Source organism: Trichomycterus rosablanca, chromosome 17, assembly GCF_030014385.1.
Source record: "Trichomycterus rosablanca isolate fTriRos1 chromosome 17, fTriRos1.hap1, whole genome shotgun sequence".
Taxonomy (NCBI): domain Eukaryota; kingdom Metazoa; phylum Chordata; class Actinopteri; order Siluriformes; family Trichomycteridae; genus Trichomycterus; species Trichomycterus rosablanca.
In genome coordinates this window covers 16,062,404-16,086,120 of record NC_086004.1, presented here as the reverse complement: position 1 = coordinate 16,086,120, position 23,717 = coordinate 16,062,404, and the positions used below count along the sequence as shown (strand labels likewise).

The window sequence follows — 23,717 nt, the reverse complement described above, 5'->3', positions numbered from 1 at the left end:
TTTACTGTAATCCAGATTGTCTACAGTACTGCCACATACTATGTGAATGACATTACTCTTCAGTACATACAATTTATTTGAATCAGAAGTGCATACAGTAGGCCTAAATGTACTCTACAGTATAGCACTGTCTCTGTACGACTTACAAAATTCTGCATACAATACATTGTATTTCTACACAGACAATATTTGACGTGGAATCCTTGGACAGACCCCATGACTTCATCTTTGTCGATGAAGCAGGCTTCAATCTAACAAAGATGAGAAGGAGAGGCCGAAACGTGATTGGACAGCGTGCCATTGTTGAAGTCCCTGGTCAACGAGGTGGCAATGTCACAATCTGTGCTGCTATCAGCAACCATGGTGTTCTACATCACCATGTTAAACTCGGGCCATATAACACCCAGCACCTTCTAAGATTTCTTGCCACTGTAAGAGATATTTTATTTGAGCAGCAGGGTGAAGAGCTGCAGGGTCAAGAGCTAAATGAGAATCCCATTACCACCTATGTGATAGTGTGGGACAATGTCAGTTTCCACCAAGCTGCTCAGGTAAGGGAATGGTTTAACATCAATGGGCAGTTTATGAACTTGTACCTCCCTCCATACTCACCTTTCCTGAATCCTATTGAGGAGTTTTTCTCCTCTTGGAGATGAAAGTATATGATCGACAACCCTACACCAGAGTAAATCTTCTGCAAGCCATGGCTTTAGCCTGTGGTGATATGGGTGAGGAATCATGTCAGGGCTGGATACGACACACAAGAGGCTTCTTCCCCCCTTGCCTCAGGAGGGAAAATATTGCTTGTGATGTCGACGAAGTGCTCTGGCCTGACCCAGCCCAAAGACAAGAAGAAGCACATTGATCACCTGTTTAGTCCTTTCATTTCTGTCCCTTTGTATATATGTATTGTATACTGTAGTACAGTGCATTTTAGGCTGTGTACTGTACAAAAAACAAATTGTATGACCCTGAACATTGTGCTTTCCATTTGTTTACAGTACTGACTGCTCAATAGATTTTGACTGGTTGCATACGGTGGCCGAGAAGTGCAAAACAAATTAACATTTTAGAAAACAAAATTACAAAAGTAAAAACAAAATTACAAAGGTAAAAAAAAATACATTTTAGAAAACAAAATTACAAAGGTAAAAACAAAATTACCAGTGCCGAAACAAATTTACAAAAGGTGAAACACTTTTACAAGTGCTGAAACAAATGTACAAGTGCTGAAACACTTTTACCAATGCCGAAACAAATTTACAAACGGCAGATCTGACGGAAAGGGTAGGAACAATACACAGGAAGTGCTTGAGGAAGTGCAGAAGAGCAGACGAAAGATGCACAGGCTACTCCTAAAACATCTGGAAATGTTAACGAAAGTAAGTGTAATGTAAACGCTAGCTGGCGTTAGGTATCTTTGGCAGAGATTTTTTTTTTATTTTTTTAAAAAGTATAATGCACCCAGTTAATTATTTGATTACCACCGGGAAAGGGCTGCTAACTCTCTTCTGATGTGTGGGGTGTTGGGGTGTTTAACTTTTGCAAGGGAGTTGGCAACCCTGCCACAACGTATGCTGGGACTGCTAACTTTCATGTCATATTGTGTGGATGATCAGTTTTATTTATTCCAGCTGAACAACCTTGCCAATCGTGCAAACAGTTTATGGAGTACAGAAACTACAAATCAAAAGAAAGACAGTCCTTTAGCTGTGGGCCAAAGAGACGACTTAAACATGAAAGACGACAAGTTCAGGTAAGGTTCCACAATATATGTTTTGTTATAAATAAACGACTATTGTCAGCAAGAAAATAGGTTTACAGTTAGTTTATGTTTTAATCAGTAGACCAGTTTGGTGTGCTATGCAACAATCATATAAATTAGGATTTACAGTAATCGTATTCTTTGTCTTAAATTTTTCTAGATAAACATAGGATTGATGGTGCCACATGGGCGTGATTTAAAACCTGCAAGAGGCAAAACACTCCCATTATTTACAGACCCAGAAATAGCAGCCCCTGATTTACTGAAACTTGCTGTCCATAAAATGAGAGTCTTTAACAAGGACATGGATGAAGGACCATACGTCCTTTTGTTTCCAGATTGCTCCGAAGTGGTCCATGTGCCTGGAACAGAAAGGCCATTCATATTGGCTGACTATAAAAAAAAATAGGAAAGACATATTGCAGGATCTGTTTTTTCCTATGCCAAGACAAACATTTTAGAGGAGGTTTGTGGATCTGAAGATTTTTAAAAATATATTTAAAACTGTTGTAGTTAATGTAGTGCTTTTGTTTCTTTTAACTGCAGTGGATGCTAGATCAGAATCAGACTCTGATTCTGAAATTGTCATCACAACTAGGAGCAGAACTGAATTCAATCAGGCTGACACCGTGGTGAGTTAACATGAAACATAATTTAGGGAAGAGGTACATGGGAGAACATATGCGTAATGCTGGCCAGTATTTTGGTTCAACAGTGTGTGTGTGCGTGCATGTGCGTGAGTCCAGTTCACTTCCTTGTATCTACACTCTTTGTTCATTTTATCAGCTCCACTGAGCATGTAGAAGCACTTTGTGTTACGTGGGTCATTCCCCCGAACTGCGCTACAGGCGATTTCGGGGGCTTTCTTGTTTTAAAAAGGTGTGCGTCTGCCCGGTGACAGCAAGGTGCGGCTGGTGTCAGAGCCACTGGTTCCCCCCGGACTACGCTGAGGCGAGTTCGGGTTTTTCTCTTGTTTCCTATAGGTGTGCGTCTGCCCGGTGACAGCAAGGTGCGGCTGGTGTCAGAGCCACTGGTTCCCCCCGGACTACGCTGAGGCGAGTTCGGGTATTTCTCTTGTTTCCTATAGGTGTGCTTCTGCCCGGTGACAGCAAGGTGCGGCTGGTGACAGAGCCACCGGTTCCCCCGAACTGCGAGTTTGGACTTTTCTCTCGTTTCCTATAGATTGGCTCTATCACCAGCTGTGTTGTGAAACGCGGCTGGTGACAGAGCCATCTGATCCCCGAGCTGCGCTGAGGCGGGTTCGGGGTTTTTCTCTCGTTTCCATCATGGAGAAGCTCCATCCCTGCAATACCGGTCGCGACGGCCTCGCAAGCGGCGATGGGGATTCGCGACTCGGATAAGTTTTCCTATATTTAATGTTGTTAGGGTTAGTTAATAACCCACCAAAGACTAGGGGGGAACCCAAAGGCGAGTGCACAAACAACAAAACCCAGAAGTGATAATACGATATTTTATTTAAACAAATAATAAATAAACGACAAAAACAAACAACCAAAAAGATAACAGAAAACGAGAGGGGAGCGGCAGGAGCGGTACTGGAAGCGCCGGGGAACTGCAGGGCGGACTGATGACCAGGAGTGATGAACCGGAATGCAGGATGACCAGGAATGGCAGGAGAACCAGGAATGGCAGGAACGCAGGAGAACCAAGAACGGCAGGAATGCAGGATGACCAGGAACGGCGGAACGGCAGGAAAACCAGGAACGGCAGGAACACAGGAGAACCAGGAACGGCAGGAACATAGGAGAACCAGGAACGGCAGGAACACAGGAAACCAGGAACGGCAGGAACACAGGAAAACCAGGAATGGCAGGAACACAGGAAAACCAGGAACGGCAGGAACACAGGAGAACCAGGAACGGCAGGAACACAGGAACGGGGGGAAGGTCTAGGAGGCGATGAAAAACAAAATACGTTAAAGAGGAGAAGGTAAAAGAAGAAGACTCACGGTTTAAGGACACAACGAACGGCCGTCTGTGTACCGTATGGCAAGCAGACAATCTGGCGACGAGTGAGAGAAAAGCCGGCGTTTAAATGCAGGAGTTGATGAGATGAGGAATGAGGCGCAGGTGTGTGAGGGGTCCGCCCTCCAGCGATCTATTGGCTGGTACCGCAGCAACCTCCGAAAACAGTACCGCTCCAGGCCGCTAGGGGGAGAAGGGAGCAAAACGGGAAAGCAAACGCAAACCACCACCAAGAACAAAAGCGATCGGGGAAACTAAAGAAAACGGAGAAAAACAAAATACAAACCGGAATGAAAACAAAACGCTGGGAAACCCTGAAAATGAAAGGTAAGTGCTGGCGGATCCTAACAGTACCCCCCCCTCAACGGCCACCTCTAGGTGGCCTACCGGGTCTATCGGGATGTAGACGGTGGAACTCACGGACCAGGTTGGAGTCAAGGATGGCAACCCGGGGAACCCACGACCGCTCCTCAGGCCCATAACCCTCCCAATCTACCAGGTATTGGAGGCCCCGACCACGTCTACGGACATCCAGCAACCGGCGAACCGTGTATGCCGGATGCCCATCGATGAGCCGGGGGGGTGGTGGGGGTTCGGTCGGAGGGTTCAAGGGTGAGGAAACCACGGGCTTGAGCTGGGAGACGTGGAATGTGGGGTGGATCCGCATGTGGCGGGGAAGTTTCAGTCGTACCGACGTGGGGTTGATGATCTTCTCGACGGTGTAGGGGCCGATGAAGCGGGGGGAGAGTTTCCGAGACTCGACACGCAAGGGGATGTGAAGGGTGGACAACCAGACAGCTTGACCAGGAGCATAGGGGGGGGCCGGTCTTCTACGATGATCGGCCGACTGCTGGTTGGCGTCCCGAGTGCGCAGGAGGGTGGTCCTGGTGGAGCGCCAGAGTCTTCGGCACCTGCGAAGGTGGTGCCCAACAGAGGGGACTGCCACATCGGCTTCTTGTTCGGGGAACAGTGGTGGCTGGTAGCCTAAGGAGGCCTCGAAGGGGGACAATCCTGTGGCAGATGACACCAGAGAGTTGTGGGCATACTCGACCCAGGCCAGGTGGGAGCTCCAGGCCTTGGGGTTGCGAGCAGCCATGCACCGTAAGGCCGACTCCAGGCCCTGGTTGGTCCTCTCCGCCTGACCGTTGGACTGTGGGTGGAAGCCGGAGGACAAGCTGACTGTGGCGCCCAGTGCCCTGCAGAAGGCCTTCCAAACCTGGGAGGTGAATTGGGGTCCTCGGTCTGACACAATGTCCAATGGTATTCCATGAACGCGAAAAACTAGATTAACTAAAAGTTCTGCTGTTTGGAAGGCTGTGGGGAGCTTCGGCAGAGCAGCAAAATGTACGGCCTTGGAAAACCGGTCAACGATGGTGAGGATGACTGTGTTCCCGTTGGAATCCGGAAGGCCCGTGACGAAGTCCAAGGCAATATGGGACCATGGGCGACTCGGGATAGGGAGAGGCTGAAGTAGCCCCGCAGGAGATTGATGGGATGCTTTGCTGCGTGCACAGGTGGTACAGGCCGCCACAAATTCCCCAACATCCTTCTCCAAGGATGGCCACCAGAAATGCCTCTTTAGGAAGGATAAGGTACGACTAGTCCCGGGATGGCAGGCGACGCGGGACTCATGGGCCCATTGAAGGACCGGCGAGCGAGCTGTGGCCGGGACGAAGAGACGGGTTTGGGTTCCTGTCCTGGGGTCTGGTTCCTGGGCCTGGGCTTCGGTGACTAGACGACGAACGTCCCAAGTGAGGAGCCCAACAAGTCGACTCGGCGGGAGGATAGTCTCGGAAGAGGTGAGGGCTTCCTTCGGGGCAAACTGGCGAGAGAGGGCGTCCGGTTTGATGTTCCGGGATCCAGGCCGGTAGGTCAAAGTAAAATCAAAACGGGCGAAGAACAGTGCCCATCTGGCTTGCCTGGCGTTCAGCCTCTTTGCCGTCTGGACGTAAGACAAATTCTTGTGGTCCGTCCAGACGACAAAGGGCTGAGCGGCCCCCTCCAGCCAGTGCCTCCACTCCTCCAAGGCCAGTTTCACCGCCAGTAGCTCACGGTCCCCGACATCGTAATTGGCCTCAGCTGAAGAAAGGCGACGTGAAAAAAAAGCACAAGGGTGCAGAGGGTTCTCGGGACTCACCCGCTGGGAGAGCACAGCCCCTACCCCAGTATCGGATGCATCCACCTCCACCACGAACTGCTTGTCGGGGTCGGGCTGGATGAGGATGGGGGCGGAAGTGAACAAAGTCTTGAGCCGGAGGAAAGCTTCCTCTGCCTCCCGGGGCCAGGTGAAGGAAATCTTAGTCGAGGTGAGGCGAGTGAGGGGTGCTGCCACGTGGCTGTAGTTTCGGATGAATCGTCGGTAGAAGTTAGCGAAACCCAGGAAGCGTTGGAGCTCCTTCCGAGTGGTAGGGGTAGGCCACTCTGTGACCGCTCGGATCTTGTGGGGGTCGGCTCTAACCTGGCCGCTCTCCAGAACGACCCCGAGGAATTCCACAGAGTCGACGTGGAACTCACACTTCTCGACCTTGACGAACAATCTGTTCTCTAATAACCGAGAGAGGACCCTCCGGACATGCGCTCCGTGTTCTTCCCGGGACTTGGAAAAAATCAAGATGTCGTCAAGGTAGACGAACACGAACCGGTTGAGGAAGTCTCTGAGCACATCGTTGACCAAGGCTTGGAAGACTGCTGGGGCGTTACAAAGCCCGAAGGGCATTACGAGGTACTCGAAGTGGCCGAGCGGGGTGTTGAACGCCGTCTTCCACTCGTCGCCTTCTCGGATCCGCACCAGGTGATACGCGTTACGCAGGTCCAACTTTGTGAAGATGGTAGCACTGTGCAGGGGTTCAAAGGCCGACGACATCAACGGCAGGGGATACCGGTTCTTGACCGTGATCTGGTTGAGGCCCCGGTAGTCGATGCATGGCCGCAGGGTCTTATCCTTCTTTTCGACAAAAAAGAAACCAGCTCCTACGGGAGATGATGAGGGGCGGATGATTCCGGCGGCCAGAGACTCCGAGATGTAGCTCTCCATCGTGCTCCTCTCAGCACGAGAGAGGTTATAGAGCCGACTGGTAGGCAGTGGGGCACCAGGCAGCAAGTCGATGGCACAATCGTAGGGTCGGTGAGGGGGTAGAGACTGGGCCCGGTACTTGCTGAACACCTCGCGGAGGAAGTGGTACTCCCGGGGCACCTTGGACAGGTCAGGGGATGCTGCAGAGGGGGTGGTGCTTGTCCCGTTCCCCGGCTGAGGGATGGCAGAGACCAGACAATTGGCGTGGCAAAAGTCGCTCCAAGCCACAACTCGTCCACGAGCCCAGTCGATGTGGGGGTTGTGACGTGCCAACCAGGGGTAGCCTAGGACCAGGGGGGTCTGAGGAGCTTTGATAACTACGAAGGAGAGGGTCTCCCGGTGGTTTCCTGAGAGGATCAGGGACAAAGGCGCGGTACGGTGGGTCACCCGGGCAATGATCCGTCCATCCAGGGCTCGCGCAGTGATAGGAGGGTCCAGGGGCTCCAGGGTCCCCCCCAGCTGACTTGCCAGCCCTTCGTCTAACAGGTTGTCCTCCGCACCCGAGTCCACCAAGGCCTGGAGAGGGACCGAGCAGCCATGGCAACAAAGGGTTGCCTGCATGCGGAGGTGGCGTTGCTGGGAGGATTGGGATAGTTGTGGGAGGGGGGATAGCTGAGAGTCGCCCGCCAGTACCCCCACGGCTACTGACGGGCGCCCTCTTTTGGCCGGACAGGGCATGCCCGGAGAATATGGCCTGCCTGACCACAATAAAGGCATTGCCCGGCCCTGAAGCGGTTAGCCCGCTCCTGGGGGGTTAACCGGGCACGCCCCAACTGCATGGGTTCAGGCATTGGTACTAAGGGTATAGGGGCAACACTGGAGGCACCTGAGGGCTCTGAGGGGCTCGAACAGGTCAAAGGGGAAGGTAGCCTGGAACCGGTTCTGGCCGCCCTTTCATGGCGGCGGCTGCGGAGGCGGTTATCCAAGCGGATGGCCAGAGCTACCAGGGAGTGGAGGTCGGGGCTCTCGTCCCTTGCCGCCAACTCATCCCTCAGGGAGTCGATGAGACCTTGCCGGAAAGCCTCCCGGAGGGCCTCGTCGTTCCACCCCGAGTCGGCGGCCAAGGTCCAGAACTCAATAGAATAATCAGCCACGGACCGGGAACCTTGGTGCAGGGAAAATAGTCGGGAAGAGGCACTCCCCGAATAATCCGGGTGGTCAAACACTGTCCTGAACCGGGCGAGGAAGTCAACAAACGAGCCCTCTCGAGGGTCCGTCTGTGACTGTACCGCTTCGGCCCAGGTCAGGGCCCTGCCTCTCAGGTGACCAATAATAAAGGCCACCTTACTGGCCTCGGTGGCAAAGGTAGTGGGACGCTGACGGAAAATGGATTCGCATTGGAACAAAAACCCTCTGCACCTCTCCAGGTCTCCACAGAAGGGCTCGGGGTTGGGGACAGGTGTTTCCACGGAGGACCCTGGAACCACGGGACCCGTCGGAGGTACGACCGGAACCTGGGAAGGAGCAAGAGGTACAGGATTAGGAGGTATTAGACGTACTACCTGCTGGGTCAAGTCAGCGAGCTGCTGGCTGAGTGTCCCCAGCATCTGGTTATGGCGGATAAGGATCCCCTCAACCGTTTGTGCACCCGTGGGTTCCATGGTGGCCAGATTGTACTGTTAGGGTTAGTTAATAACCCACCAAAGACTAGGGGGGAACCCAAAGGCGAGTGCACAAACAACAAAACCCAGAAGTGATAATACGATATTTTATTTAAACAAATAATAAATAAACGACAAAAACAAACAACCAAAAAGATAACAGAAAACGAGAGGGGAGCGGCAGGAGCGGTACTGGAAGCGCCGGGGAACTGCAGGGCGGACTGATGACCAGGAGTGATGAACCGGAATGCAGGATGACCAGGAATGGCAGGAGAACCAGGAATGGCAGGAACGCAGGAGAACCAAGAACGGCAGGAATGCAGGATGACCAGGAACGGCGGAACGGCAGGAAAACCAGGAACGGCAGGAACACAGGAGAACCAGGAACGGCAGGAACATAGGAGAACCAGGAACGGCAGGAACACAGGAAACCAGGAACGGCAGGAACACAGGAAAACCAGGAATGGCAGGAACACAGGAAAACCAGGAACGGCAGGAACACAGGAGAACCAGGAACGGCAGGAACACAGGAACGGGGGGAAGGTCTAGGAGGCGATGAAAAACAAAATACGTTAAAGAGGAGAAGGTAAAAGAAGAAGACTCACGGTTTAAGGACACAACGAACGGCCGTCTGTGTACCGTATGGCAAGCAGACAATCTGGCGACGAGTGAGAGAAAAGCCGGCGTTTAAATGCAGGAGTTGATGAGATGAGGAATGAGGCGCAGGTGTGTGAGGGGTCCGCCCTCCAGCGATCTATTGGCTGGTACCGCAGCAACCTCCGAAAACAGTACCGCTCCAGGCCGCTAGGGGGAGAAGGGAGCAAAACGGGAAAGCAAACGCAAACCACCACCAAGAACAAAAGCGATCGGGGAAACTAAAGAAAACGGAGAAAAACAAAATACAAACCGGAATGAAAACAAAACGCTGGGAAACCCTGAAAATGAAAGGTAAGTGCTGGCGGATCCTAACAAATGTTATATCACTGGTTATTATTTGTTTACTTTTCATTAATAAAACATTTTTATTTTATTCTCTGCATCCTGGGTCCTCATTTCTCCCCCCACGTAACACTTTGTAGTTCTAAAATCACAGTTTGTAGTCCATCTGTTTCTCAGCATACTTTGTTACCCTGCTTTTCAAAAGTGAGGACCACCACAGAGCAGGTATTATTTAGGTGTTGGATCATTCTCAGCACTGAAATGACACTGACGTGGTGGTGTGTTAGTGTGTGTTGTGCTGGAGTGGATCAGAGTTTTTAAACACCTCATTGTTGCTGCTGGACTGAGAATAGTCCACCAACCAAAAAATGCCTGCTCTGTGGGGGTCCTGACCATTAAAGGTCAGCATGAAAGGGGACTAACAAAGCAAGCAGAGAAACAGGTAGACTACAGACTGTAATTATAGAACTACAAAGTGCTCCTATATGGTAAACAGAGCTGATAAAATGGACAGTGAGTGTAGAAACAAGAAGGTGGTTTTAATGATATATATGTATATCTCATAAGGGAAGAATAATACAGGCTATATAAGTTTGTTGAAAATTGTATGTTTTTTACCCTCAGGTTTTTAAACCCCAGAACCAAAGTACTCCCAAAAACAAACCCGAAGATGAAGTGTAAGTACTAACATGTAAATTTAAATTATTTGTCCGTAAGCTGGTAATGTAATGAGGTCACATGTTTGGAACAGAACCTTGAATTTATGTTTAGACCAGAGTTTTTTCTCTGACTAAATTAAGTATGAAATAGTACAAGAATAATGTGAAACATAACAAAACTATCCAGATTATTATGGCTTACCCTGTTGCACTAAGTAAGCAATTTAAACATGTTTTAGAGATGCAATAGGACATTCTTCATCTACAATATCTGCTGGACAGGTATTGAAGCAGATGTTACCTCCATTTCATTGCTTTCAGTTTTGTTGTGTTAGACATTTAGGTTCCTTTAGATTCTAATATCAAATTCTGAGGATAATCTGGATCCACCTGGATCCAATCAGGCCAAGTCTCTTTGCTACAGGTAAGCAAAAAAAAGACTCGCTTAATAGAAACTTTGATTATATAAATTTAGACTAGATGGAAAAAAAACTGATAAATTGTTTCTAAAAACATCTGTAGAATGGTTATCCTACAGAAAGCCCTTCAGGGATCTACATAAGTTGTAAATCACTTAAAAAGCATGTTTCAGTGTAAAATGGATATAGTACCTTTTTAACACAGGAATGATAAATTTCCTACAGTAAATACACAGACTTTTATGCACCATGTGTTGAGGATGAGGAGGATGAAGAGCCTGTTAATGTTCAGAATATACCAGACTTGACCATGTAAGCTGGCAGTTATTGATGGTGGCAATTTAGTTTTTCTCTTTACATATACTGATTAAATATTAAATTACATTACTATGTGAAATCAGCCTTTTACTGCACATCAGCTTTGTCAAACAGCGTGTACTGTCTGGAATTTCCTATGTAAGTCACTCTTGTGTAATTATAGGGAGGAGGTAAACATTACACTACCTGAAATCATCACAAATCTGTCACATCCTATTGATCATGGAAGAGTCAGCCGGTTTAACATCTCAAGGTCAAATGTTTGGGATGGAGCAATCCGAGGTTTCAGGCGTGCAACCTATTCAGAAACCTGTGACATGCTGGTCAGATTTACTGATGATGCTGGTGTTTTTGAAGATGGAATTGATGCAGGTGGTCCTAGACGAGAGTTTCTAACTCTATTACAGTTTTTTGCAGTTGCTAAGGCCCAAAAAATGGTACTAGTAGCACAATTTTAGAAATTACTAACTCAAATAGCCTTTCTATTGACCTGGTACTCTAAACTATAAGCTTATTCTCTACCTTACACTCAGCTAGCAATTCTAAAACACACTTTTAGCCAAACACTAAACACAGGTTGCTACATTTAATAAAGCAATACAAACTGAATACCCTGTGTTTATTTTTGGAATACACTGCCATGCAAACACCACACCCATGAACCAATTGCCCAAACCCAGCCCCCACAGGTGAAAACACTTCTGGATAATCTTTACAAATTAACACCTGAGCCCTATAAAAGAGGTCACAGGTTACACATCTTGGTTTGCACAACAATGGAGGCAAATGCAGGAGAAAGAGGACAAAGCCAGGGAAGAGGACGAGGAAGAGGACGAGGATGAGGAAGAGGAAGAGGACAAGCATGAGCAAGAGCACAAGCACCAGCAATCGCACCAGCAGCAAGAGCACCAGCACCAGCAATCGCACCAGCAGCAAGAGCACCAGCAAGAGCACCAGCACCAGCAAGAGCACCAGCAATTACACCAGCAGCAAGAGCACCAGCAAGAGCACCAGCACCAGCAATCGCATCACCAGCAATCGCACCAGCAATCGCACCAGCAAGAGCACCAGCAAGAGCACAAGCAATCGCACCAGCAGCAAGAGCACAAGCAATCGCACCAGCAGAAAGAGCACCTGCAAGAGCACCAGCACCAGCAGCACCAGCAAGAGCACCAGCAATCGCACCAGCAGCAAGAGCACCAGCAAGAGCACCAGCAGGAGCACCAGCAAGAGCAACTATCACCGATGAGATCCGGGCCACTCTGGTTGACCATGTGATCAACCATTGGTTGAGTTTTCATGAGGCTGGGCAGAGGGTTCAGCCTAATCTAAGCCGCTACACTGTAGCAAACATTATCCGGACCTTTCGGAATGAGAATAGGTAAGTAAACCTATTTTCTATACCACACTACTGAACTCTCACAACTGAACTGTGTACACCACTGTACTACTGCAGTGTAGTGCCAGATCATTTACAGTAGCATTTCACTTTACACTAATAACCATTCACATCATGTTTCTGCAGAACTGCAAGACTACCTCTTACTGGAGGAAGAAGATGGCCATTCACCCCAGAGCAGGAAGAGAAAATCATAAACATGGTCAGGGCAGACAACAGCATACGCCTTCGACAAATACGACAATACATCATTACATGTAAAGACAATGTCACATTTAGCAATATCCATTCCGTGAGTTTATCTGCACTGGGCTGTCTCCTTCATAGACATCAAGTAAGCATGAAGCAGATATACAGGGTCCCGTTTCAGCGCAACTCTGAACTGGTGAAGCAACTGCGCTATGAATGTGCAGGTACACTATGCTATCCTCTCACAGGTACTGTAATCCATTGCTCTGTGCAACATAATATTGAGTACTTTGTATATTTAAATTTTCTGTAATGTTTGGTTTCAGAGGGTGATGGAGCTAGATGCTGCTGCTATGGAACAGAAGTTCCTTTACACAGATGACGCTGGCTTCAACCTTGCCAAAACAAGGCGCAGGGGGAGGAACGTTATAGGACACTGTGCCATCGTCCGTGTTCCTGGGCAGCTTGGTGGCAACATCACAATGTGTGCAGCTATAAGCCAGAATGGTGGTGTTCATCAGCATGCCACCCTTGGTCTCTACAACACAGCACACATCATCACCTTCCTTGAAACACTGCACAACATTCTTATTCCCCATCACGAGGGGGAGGGACCAGGGCAGTCCAGCATCGTTGTTGTCTGGGACAATGTTAGTTTCCACCTGGCTGTTCAGGTCAAAAACTGGTTCACTGATCATCCACAATTCGTTTTGCTTTACCTTCCACCATACTCTCCATTCCTGAATCCCATTGAGGAGTTCTTTTCAGCATGGAGGTGGAAGGTATATGATCGGCTGCCCCACCAACGCATCCCGCTTCTCCAGGCAATGGAGGAGGCTTGTGGTAACATTGATGAGGGGGCGTGCCAGGGGTGGATACATCACTCCAGACGGTACTTCCCTAGCTGTCTGGCCAAAGAGGACATTGCTTGTGATGTAGATGAGTTGTTGTGGCCAGACCCAGACAGAAGACAAGACGCACCCTAATTTTTTTTCCCCTTTGTTTTTCTTTGGAGCTACTGGCCTATTATATTTTTGTGTTTTGTAATGTTACAGTATATACAGCATGTTTGTTTCAGTAATGTTCATACTCAAAAAATAAACATTACATTGTTTTACTTTATGGTGTTTATTTACTAATTATGCATAAATAGCCTGTGTATTTATGAAAACATATGTACATATGAGTACTATGACAGACTTTTACAGCAGACTGCTGAGTTTTGCACACTGAACACTCAAAAACCACAAGCTAGTAGTGTTTTGGATTTATTCCATCAGTGTGTAGTTGTCGTGTAGAAAAATCTATTCAGTTGCTGTGTGTGTCGAGTTTGGATTCAAAAATACCATTCTAGCAAGAGTTTACAGAGCTTTGGGTGAAGTGTTTGCTTTGTCCAGAAGTGTAAGATATTCTGCATATTGTGTATGTCGTTTGGGCAGCTGTGTGTTAAGTTTGGACAAAAGAAGAGAGAGTCCCAGAAATTGGGTCTAAGCGAACTCAAAAAACTGTAATGAAACATCTAAAAGATCGGCCAATTTTTGATGGACCAGCAGGACAACGTTTCTTGGTCTACAATGCAAATGGTATTTATAGTGTTAGACTTGTGACTTCCACTTATGTTACATCATTGATATGATTTGTTAATTGAACTGTTCCATAGATATTAAGCAACAATTTGCTGAGTTTCAGCTTATCTGAATTTAGAAATAAGAATAATTTTCATTCACAGCTGTCAGGGAGGATGAGTACTACTTGGCAGGGAAGATGATTGCAGTGTCAGTTGTGCATGGAGGTCCAGGTCCCCATTTCCTGTCAGAAGATCTTGTACATTACCTAGCAGGCCAGCCTTCATTCAAAGCAACAGTTGATTTAATAATTGAAGAAGAAATAGGGAAAGCTTTGCAAGAGGTAAGAAAAGCATAAGGCTATTGTAGGACAGGGTTTATTGATTTGTTTCTTAAAAGTTTACTTCCATGCACACATACACAGAGGAATGGCTGCATTTACTATTTTGTGATAGTACAGGAAGTAGGATTAAGCTATGTATGTAATGGAATGAAAAGGCGAGCAGATACAGTATATACATTTATTGACTGAGCTTATACACCGATCAGCCATAACATTAAAACCACCTCCTTGTTTATATGCTCTTTGATTATTTGTCAGCTCCACTTACCATATAGGATAATTTTGTAGTTGTTAAAAACTGACTATAGTCCATCTGTTGTCCAATCTGCATACTTTGTTAGCCCCCTTTTACTGTGTTTTTCAATGGTCAGGACTCTACAGAGCAGGTATTATTTAGGTGGTGGATGATTCTCAGCACTGCAGTGACACTGAAATGGTGGTGGTGTGTTAGTGTGTGTTGTGCTGGTATGAGTGGATCAGACACAGCAGCACTGCTGGAGTTTTTAAATACCATCCACTCACTGTCCACTCTATTAGACATTCCTACCTAGTTGGTCCACCTTGTAGATCTAAAGTCAAAGATAGCTCATCTGCTGCCCATTGTGTTGGTCATCTTCTAGACCTTCATCAGTGGTCACAGGATGCTGCCCATGGGGTGCTGTTGGCTGGATATTTTTTGTTTGTGGACTATTCTCAGTCCAGCAGTGACACTAAGGCGTTTAAAAACTCCAGCAGCACTGCTAACTGCGTAACACCAGTTAAAAAGGTGTTAAGGTATGCCAAGAAACATATTGTCTACACACATTTAAAAAATTTTCCTCAAGGGTTTTTAATAAATGCAGTGGTTATATTTATAATGCTGCATGAACATGCATAAGTAGTTTTTCATATTATTGAAGTGTTGTATATGCATGCAAATAATTCAGTATTGAACTCATGCCTTTATGTAGAGCCATTGTCTTTACCAAAGAACCTTTGAAGAACCTTTTGTGATATACAGCCTGAAACCAAAGAACTCCTAAGTGCACCTATATGGTTTGTTGAGCTGATGAAATAGACAATGATACAAGAATATTGTTTTAATGAAATGGTTGATTACTGTGGGCCCCATTTTTGTCTTTTAGATTGAGAATGCTGCTTCTGTGGAAGCACTGAAACTGTACTCTGAGGCACAGCACAATGTTACAGACAGCTGGCTGTCTGAGACATGTGGCTGCTCTTGAAGAAAAGAAAACAGTTGTGTCAGACTATCTCCGATGGTATATTATTGACCGCAACATGTGTGTAATCGACAGGTAACAGCATATTCCATGTAAAAAGCAAATATAGTGCCAGTCTGCAATTCAGCTGTTAAATGGCAACTTACAATAAGTACTGATGTCAGTTAAGTATAGCATCAATAATGTACTAGATTTTTAAAAAATGTTTCTGGTGATTGTTTTAATGGATAGTCATTTTAAAGAATGTTTATCATATTGTTTATACACATACTGTATGTGATTGGCACTATACAGCAGTGTAACTGTGTGGTACTCTTTAGATTTAAGGAAGGTCTTTCAGCCCTTCAGTTTTTAACTGCACTGCAGCAGTACCATACATTGCTGGCCCCTGTCCTGTGCTACTCAGAAAAGAAACTGACTGCTCTTGAACTTGAGAGACTTTTCAAACTTGACCTCAGTCCATCAGGGAGCAACAGGAGGCTCAGAGAAGGACAAACCTTGGGTTACTGGGCAGACTATCTCCTTGATTGTGAAGGTGTGCAAAAGATTGCATAATAAATTTAAATTTTTACTACTTGGATGTGCATGATAATTCTATTCCTTTACAGAAGGCCAGGCTGCTCTGTGTGTGAAAGATGTTTTAATGTTTGCAACTGGACTAACTTCACTTCCCCCATCTGGATTGGAACCCCTGCCAAAGATCGAGTTTCTGGATGATTTACCATTCCCAATGGCAAATACTGTACATGTTCAAACACATTCAAATTACCACTCCTAGATTCTTACAATGTGTTTAAATCACATATGGGTTTTGGAATTCAGAATTCCCCCAGGATTTGGCTGTTTTTAAAATTTGTGATCAGTTTGTAGATATGAGCTGAGGAAAATCATGTTTTGGTTAGTAGGTCTATATGCACGTGTGAACATGTTCTTGTTCATGTTAGGTTACATTTGGACAGATTTATTAAAGTCCTGATATCTCAAAGAGGTAATAGGAAAAAAAAATACAGATAAAGAGTTAAATGTTTATTTTCCATTTTGACAGTTTTATAAATATTTTGTACTATTTATTGCTGTTACTCAATTTATTTCAAACTTTTTCAACATTTTTTTCCTGTGATAATTGAGGTCAGATGTGGGAGCTTTTCCAGTAAAACTTAAATCATGGACAGCAAAAGTTAATTTAAAAATGTACTTTATAATAATTAATCAAAGTAATTTATGTAATTAAAACAATCATAGCTGAGCAATTTCTTTAAGCCATAAGTATAGTTCTGATGCGGACTCCCAGTTATTTGGCTTCTGTAGTTGACTGCACTCCATAACAAAGTCCAAGTACTCCTGGATGTTTTGGTCATGAATTGACTGACTGTCTTGATTCAGGGAAAACATCCAGTTCTGTTTGTTCAATTCTAAATCCACAGTCTCTGGAGCCAAACCTAGAATGAGGAATGGATCTTATTAGTAGCGTTTATTTAAATATGAGCTACAAATAAAACAATAACAGCTACAGGGAAATAGCAGTCCATCACCAATCAATTATCTGTGTGGTAAGTAGTACAGTTCATTGGGCACTCCTCCAGGACATGATGCAGTTCTAGAAGTGCGAATCCTGTGACTGTTCCACAGTGTCACACATTCATCCAGGTCCTTCTGTATGACATCACTGAAGCAAAATCTCAGCAAGCATTGGTGTTCATGACTTCCATTGAAGTATCCTGCATCTCGGAGGTCTGCAAATAACTCCATCCAGAACTGAGACCTATAGAAATTAACATTAATGGTCTACAGTGAGGTTAAATATACTGTACAACAAATGTATTAACCGGTGTGTTTTCACGCACTTAACTATTGAATTTACGTTCTTTATAGTGAGGTTCATGTCAGTTAATCTATGAGATTATAACTGACACAGCAAAGCGGCAAAAACCTATAGTCTTAACAGTAATTATGAAAACGGAAACTCAAAGTTACATACCTTCCCTTTCTGAATGTGGACCACCATGACTCAATGCATTGATTGTTGGTGGATGAACCATACTTATGGCTAGACGCTCCCGAGTAGTAGTCAGTGTGCTGGTGCCGTAGGGTACACTGAACTGCAGCCATAATGCCGTTCTCCGTGCCGCAATCGGTCCTCAATCTCATGGGGAAAGCACCAAGGTTTCGCACACAAGTGAGGAAATTGTGAGCAATAACTGAGGGATTGTTATTTGTTGGTCCACATACAAGCCACAGTACTTTCCGCGAAAATTCGTCTATGCATCCCAAAAGGGCCAAACTGAATGGCTTGAGTTTGTCGTAACCGTCAGCGTGCCACATGTAATTCGGCCCCATTGAGTGGTAGGTTCTTCTAATAAACCTTCTGCATGCTCTCATCTCACATCCTCGAGGATTAAGCTCCTGGAGTAACACCATAACATCATCCCTCTTTACTCGTAGATTGTACTTTTGCATGAGTACTTGCCACATTGTTCAATAGCCAAAGAGCTGTCCAGGTCCACGAAGCTCCAACCCTATAGCATTCCTGACAGCGTGTGTAGAAGAATAGCCCTTTCTACGGTACAGTCCAGCCTGTTTAAGTTTAGTTTTAAGAGATCGCAAACTAATGTTTACACCATGTAAAGAGGACATCATGTCAACGATAACATCGTAGGAGTGGCCTTTATTGAAATATCCTATACACAAATTTATTACATCTTCTTTCGTCTGCTCTTCTAAAAATTCTAACGATTTACCGCAAGAAAAACAAAAGCGGACTAATTGGCTAAAATGATTGCCACAAAATGGACAAAACATCGCTAAGCATTCACAGTCACAACTGCCGACACAACTCTGTTCACTTTATCCCCGCCAAACAGTTTGATTGACAGCAGGTAAACAACAAGCACTTCCTGTGTATTGTTCCTACCCTTTCCGTCAGATCTGCCATTTGTAAATTTGTTTCGGCATTGGTAAATTTGTTTCAGCACTGGTAATTTTGTTTTCTAAAATGTATTTTTTTTTTACCTTTGTAATTTTGTTTTTACTTTTGTAAGTTTGTTTTTTTAAATGTTAATTTGTTTTGCACTTCTCGGCCACCGTAGTTGCAGGTTCATATCAACAAAGAACAAGAATTGCAGTTGAGCTACTATGATAGAACATGTTTTTGTTCATCAAAAGACAATGACGGAAAAATATGAAATTTGTTTTGAGATTAAAAATTTACTTCTCCCTAAGAACTATATGTTTTGAACAGTGTGTTTTCTATTTTTTGGTGTATTGTTTACTGACTGCTTGATAGTGTATATCATTTTGATGGCTTTGTTTATGATTTGAGAGCAGTGTTTGGTTTTGAGCACAGGTAAATCTGTTTTGAAGCGAAAGTTTGATTTTGCAAGAGGAGTCAGAGGTTTTGTAAATGCTGCTTGAAGATGAGGTTTTGTGTTTAATGTTTTAAGAAAATGGAGCAAGGTTTCAGAAATTGTGTTTTAGCAATTGAGAAAAACTGTAAACTAAACCCCCGGAGAGGCCCCATGAATGTTTATATTTGGACAAAGCTGGATTTAGTCTCACAAAGAGGTGGAGAAGAGGGCTCAACATAACTGGTCAACATGCAATTATAGAAATGCATGTCCATCGTGGTGGCAATGTGACCATGTAGCCTAGCGGTTAAGGTACTGGACTAGTAAGCAGAAGGTTGCAGGTTCAAACCCCACCACTGCCAGGTTGCCACTGTTTGAGCAAGTCCCTTAACCCTCAGTTGCTTAGACTGTATACTGTAAGTTGCTTTGGATAAAAGTGTCTGCTTATTGCTGAAAATGTATGTGCGGCCATCAACAGCAATGGGGTTCTGCATCACCATGTTACATTAGAGCCCTACAACACAGAACATCTAACATTTCTGGATGGTCTACAAGATGCTTTGCTTGGACTTGAGTGGGGAAAGCATCCTGTGTACATTGTCGTTTGGGACAATGTGAGCTTTCACCGTTGTCAAAACATATGTGAGGGTTTATCAATAACCTCCATTTCATAAATCTAAGCCTTCCAGCATACTCTCTCTTTCTAAACCCATTTGAGGAATTTTTCTCAGCATACCCAGGAAAATCTACTCCAGTCAATGGATGCAGCATGTGATGACATTAGAGTGGATTCTTTTCAAGCTTGGATTCTGCATGCAAAAGGATTTTTTTTGCATTGTCTAGGTAGGGAGAATATTGTCTGTGATGTAGATGAAGTCCTGTGGCCTGACTGAGCCCAGAGACATGAGACAGAATAAATAATTGACATTGCAAACAGTATATACAATAAATAAATATATTGCAGTTCATATACTGTATTTCTTTGTTGGTTCTCTAGTATATAAATATATAAACACATCAGTAAATATGTTTTATGTAAACAAAAACCATTCCAGAATAAAGATTTTTGGTTTTGCTATGATAAAAGCAGAGTGTTTTGTATTGTTTTATGTAGTGTGTAATGACTGCTGTGTAGTGTTTATGCATTGGCTGGATTTGTGTGTATTTTGACAGCAAAGATAAAATAATTTTGAGTTGATTGTTTGATTTTGCAAGACAAGTCAGACGTTTTGTGAAAGTAGCTTACATTTTGGGTTTTGTGTTTACTGTTTTGAGAAAAGGTAGAGGAAATTTCAGGAAATGTGTTTTAGCAATTCAGAAAAACTGTAAGTACATTAAACATCAGATACTTTAAGACTTTTACTCAAATTGATTGGTAGAGTCAGTGCAAATCGCTTGTGCACACACAGATAAGTTTGGTATAAAAGTTAGTGGTGCTCTTTGGCTTGACAGAAGCTCACCTGGGAGTGGACGCACTGCCCAGGATTTTTCCTGATCAATTGAGCTCCTGCCAAGACTGCACGAGCTTCACAGTCTAGAAGTGACAGGATGATGATTTTAAAGAGCTGATCGGTGAGGTTGTTCTAGCTCCTGTTTTCCTTTGCTGTGTGTTGCATAGATTAGTACTGTTATGGTCATTTGTGTGCTCTGTGAGTCATTTATGTATTTTGCTTGCTATATTATGAACCTTAATCCTCTGCCTCATTATTGATTATGAAAAGCTTCTGTCCCATTTTCAGATAAGTAATAAAAATTTTTTTAACTATTTGTTTTAACCAAAGTAAAACAGATAGACAGCACAAGATAATTTTAAAATGTGCAGAATGTTTTTTTAGTTTCCAGGGTTATAGCTGTGCAATTTCTTTAAGACGTATGTGCAATTCTGTTGCAAACTCCTAATTTTCTGGCTTCTGTAGTTGACTGTGCTTTATAACAAAGTCCAAGTACTCCTGGATGATTGGGTCACCACATAAATTCATTGACTGTCTTGACTCAGGGAATGCATCCAGTTCTGTATGTTCAATTCTAAATCCACAGTCTTTGGAGCCAATCTATATTATGAAATGGATCTTAATAAAAGCATTCATCTACATTGTTCTGTAGCCAAAGTGTTGTCCACGAAGTACACTAAACTATTGTAAACCATTATTTACATGACGTAAACTGGACATCATGTCTACAATTACATTGTAAGAGTGGCCTTCATTAAAAATACCCTATTTAACAATGTACCACATTTTACTGTCTGCTCTTTTAAAAAACTCGTAACACTTTCCACAAAAAAAATAAAAGCAGACTAAATGGCTAAAATGATTTTCACAAAATGGACAAAACATGGCTTAAGGTTTCCGTCAAAAATCCATTTACTTTATTCCTGCAAACCTGTTTGATTGACAAATATCGTCAGCAACAACCACTTCCTGTGTGATGTACCTACTCTTTCCATCTGAATTGCCATTTGTAAATTTGTCTTGGTACTGTTAAATTTGTTTTGCTGTTTGTAAATTTGTTTTAGTACTGGTAAACTAGTTTTAGTTTTGTAATGTTTTCTAAAATGTAAATTTGTTTTGCCCTTCCTGGCCACCACTCTTCCAAGTTTTACCCCTTACCTATTTTTATCCATAAAAAGAAGCTGTAAGGAGCTGTAAATATTTTTTTTGTTTCAAAATTTTCCATATATTCTTTATTGGACTGTAGGCAGGCCAGCCTAATACCCGTAACCTCTTCTTCTGCAGCCATGTCTTTATAATGTGTGCAACAGGGCAGCATTATGAACAGGGTTTAATAGGCTAATGCTAAGCTAATGCTAAATGTTATTAATAACCTGGAAACACTTAGAATAGGTCCCTAAACTATTCTAAACCCTATACTGGACAAGAATCAAGAATACTAATTCCTCAGCTAAACGATGCCCGTTGCTTTGAACCACTGTGTCAATGCTTGGTTCATTCTACAATGATTACATGACCATGAACATCTGAAGCTTCATTTCAGCCAACTGCTTCTGCTGAGTTCCGACACAACTGCTTCAGGGACTGATTCAAAAGAAGCAAATCTTTGCACATGCATGAGTCAGAAAGGGGGGGGGGGGGGGGGGCAGAAACCAAGACAAATGGCGATTAGGATGGAACCAGCAAAAAAAGGGCATTCTGAAGTTTGGGAACACTTTGAACTTTTGCAATCAAGTAAGATGGGGGTTTAATAGGAAAATAAATTGTTTTTAGTTTTTCTGAGTTGCTAAAACATTTTCTGAAATTTCCTCTACCTTTTCTCATAACAGTAAACACAAAACCCAAAATGCAAGGCTACTTTCACAAAACCTCTGACTTTGCAAAATCAAACAATCAACTCTAAACGATTTTATCTTTGCTCAAAACCAAATGCTGCCGTCAAAATACACACAAATCCAGCCAATGCATGAACACTACACAGCAGTCATTACACACTACACACTACTGCTTTTATCATAGCAAAACCAAAAATCTTTATTCAGGAATTCTGGTAATGTTTTTGTATACATGAAAATATATTTACTGATGTGTTTATATATTTATATACTGGAGAACCAACAAAGAAATGCAGTATATGAACTGCAATATATTTATTTATTGTATATACAGTTTGCAATGTCAATCATTTATTTTGCCTCAGGATCATGCCTCTGGGCTGGATAAGGCCACCGGACTTCATCTACATCACAGGCTATCTAGACAGCGGGAAAAAATCCTTTTGCATGCAGAATCCAAGCTTGAAAAGAATCCACTCTAATGTCATCACATGCTGCATCCATTGACTGGAGTAGATTTTCCTGGGTACGCTGAGAAGAATTCCTCAAATGGGTTTAGAAAGAGAGAGTATGGTGGAAGGCTTAGATTTATGAAACGGAGGTTATTGATAAACCACTCACATATGTTTTGACACCGGTGAAAGCTCACATTGTGAAAGACCACCCAAGAAGGATGGGCCCTGCTGAGTCTGGTTCCTCTCAAGGTTTCTTCCTGTAATTTTCAGGGAGTTTTTCCTTGCCACAGTCGCCCTCGGCTTGCTCAACAGGGGTTTTTGTATCTGTTGGTCCTGGATTTTGTAAAGTTGCTTTCAGACAATGTCTATTGTAAAAAGCGCTATATAAATAAAGTTGACTTGACATTGTCCCAAACGACAACGTACACAGGATGCTTTTTCAGTTTGCTTCAAGTCCAAGCAAATCGTCTTGTAGACCATTTAGAAATGTTAGATGTTCTGTGTTGTAGGGCCCTAATGTAACATGGCGATACAGAACCCCATTGCTGTTGATGGCTGCACATACATTTTACATTTACATTTTCAGCTTTTATCCAAAGCAACTTACAGTATACAGTCTGAGCAACTGAGGGTTAAGGGCCTTGCTCAAAGACCCAACAGTGGCAACCTGGCAGTGGTGGGGTTTGAACCTGCAACCTTCTCTTAGGCTCTTTCTCTTAGCCACCACCTCTGACACGCTCTCCTCTTCTTCTTCAATTGTTACTCTCCATTGCTAAAGTCACAATACAGCTCAGAAATGCCACATGCATTTGAACTGACCTCATGTCATTGTATACATGTGCTGCCTTACACAGAATACAGTATTTGTTATGACTGCTCTTGTTCTTGGTCATCCTCATCTTTCTCTTCACCACCACGCTGTCCTCTTCTTCTTCTATTGTTGCCCTCCATTGCTAAAGTCACAATACAGCTCAGAAATGCCACATGCATTTGAATTGACTTTTATTCTGTTTACCTACTAATTTTAACCCTTTTAACTGATATGACACGTGTGCACAGTTTTTACCTGTAGTGTGTTTGTTGTGTTTAATCTTTGTGGCATGTGTGTGCCATTTTGCATCAAAGTGCACTACCATGAGAAAAGTGTGTTTGACAGT

The 23,717-nt window shown here is 44.2% G+C and overlaps 1 protein-coding gene, 1 long non-coding RNA gene and 1 pseudogene across 3 annotated transcripts; 2 read left to right on the top strand and 1 right to left on the bottom strand.

Annotated features, from left to right (window-relative positions):
- The first annotated feature begins 1,663 nt into the window (after positions 1 to 1,663).
- LOC134331874 (G2/M phase-specific E3 ubiquitin-protein ligase-like) lies at positions 1,664 to 16,030 on the top strand (annotated as a pseudogene).
- On the top strand, positions 11,267 to 13,429 carry LOC134331906 (uncharacterized). Of its 2 annotated transcripts, XM_063013442.1 has the most exons (4): positions 11,267 to 12,140; positions 12,285 to 12,360; positions 12,486 to 12,595; positions 12,674 to 13,429. In XM_063013442.1, exons 3-4 carry the CDS (start codon positions 12,560 to 12,562, stop codon positions 13,331 to 13,333), a joined length of 696 nt encoding a protein of 231 aa, XP_062869512.1. In that variant the 5' UTR covers positions 11,267 to 12,140; positions 12,285 to 12,360; positions 12,486 to 12,559; the 3' UTR covers positions 13,334 to 13,429. The 2 variants fall into 2 exon arrangements, with proteins under 2 accessions (XP_062869512.1, XP_062869513.1); XM_063013443.1 differs by having other exon boundaries at positions 11,269 to 12,140; positions 12,285 to 12,571.
- A 566-nt stretch (positions 16,031 to 16,596) lies between the features above and the next one.
- LOC134331630 (uncharacterized) lies at positions 16,597 to 19,737 on the bottom strand. The gene is made up of 3 exons (XR_010015140.1): positions 17,454 to 19,737; positions 17,008 to 17,237; positions 16,597 to 16,914 (listed from the first exon to the last, which is right to left on the bottom strand). It is a non-coding gene; the product is annotated as an uncharacterized LOC134331630 (long non-coding RNA).
- Positions 19,738 to 23,717: the final 3,980 nt, after the last annotated feature.

Excerpts from the sequence above, each read along its gene's own strand:
- LOC134331906 (XM_063013442.1), top strand. The coding sequence starts at position 12,560 with ATGAATGTGCAGGTACACTATGCTATCCTCTCACAG. Across the intron at positions 12,596-12,673 it reads ACTATGCTATCCTCTCACAG|AGGGTGATGGAGCTAGATGC; the intron begins GTACTGTAATCC and ends GTTTGGTTTCAG.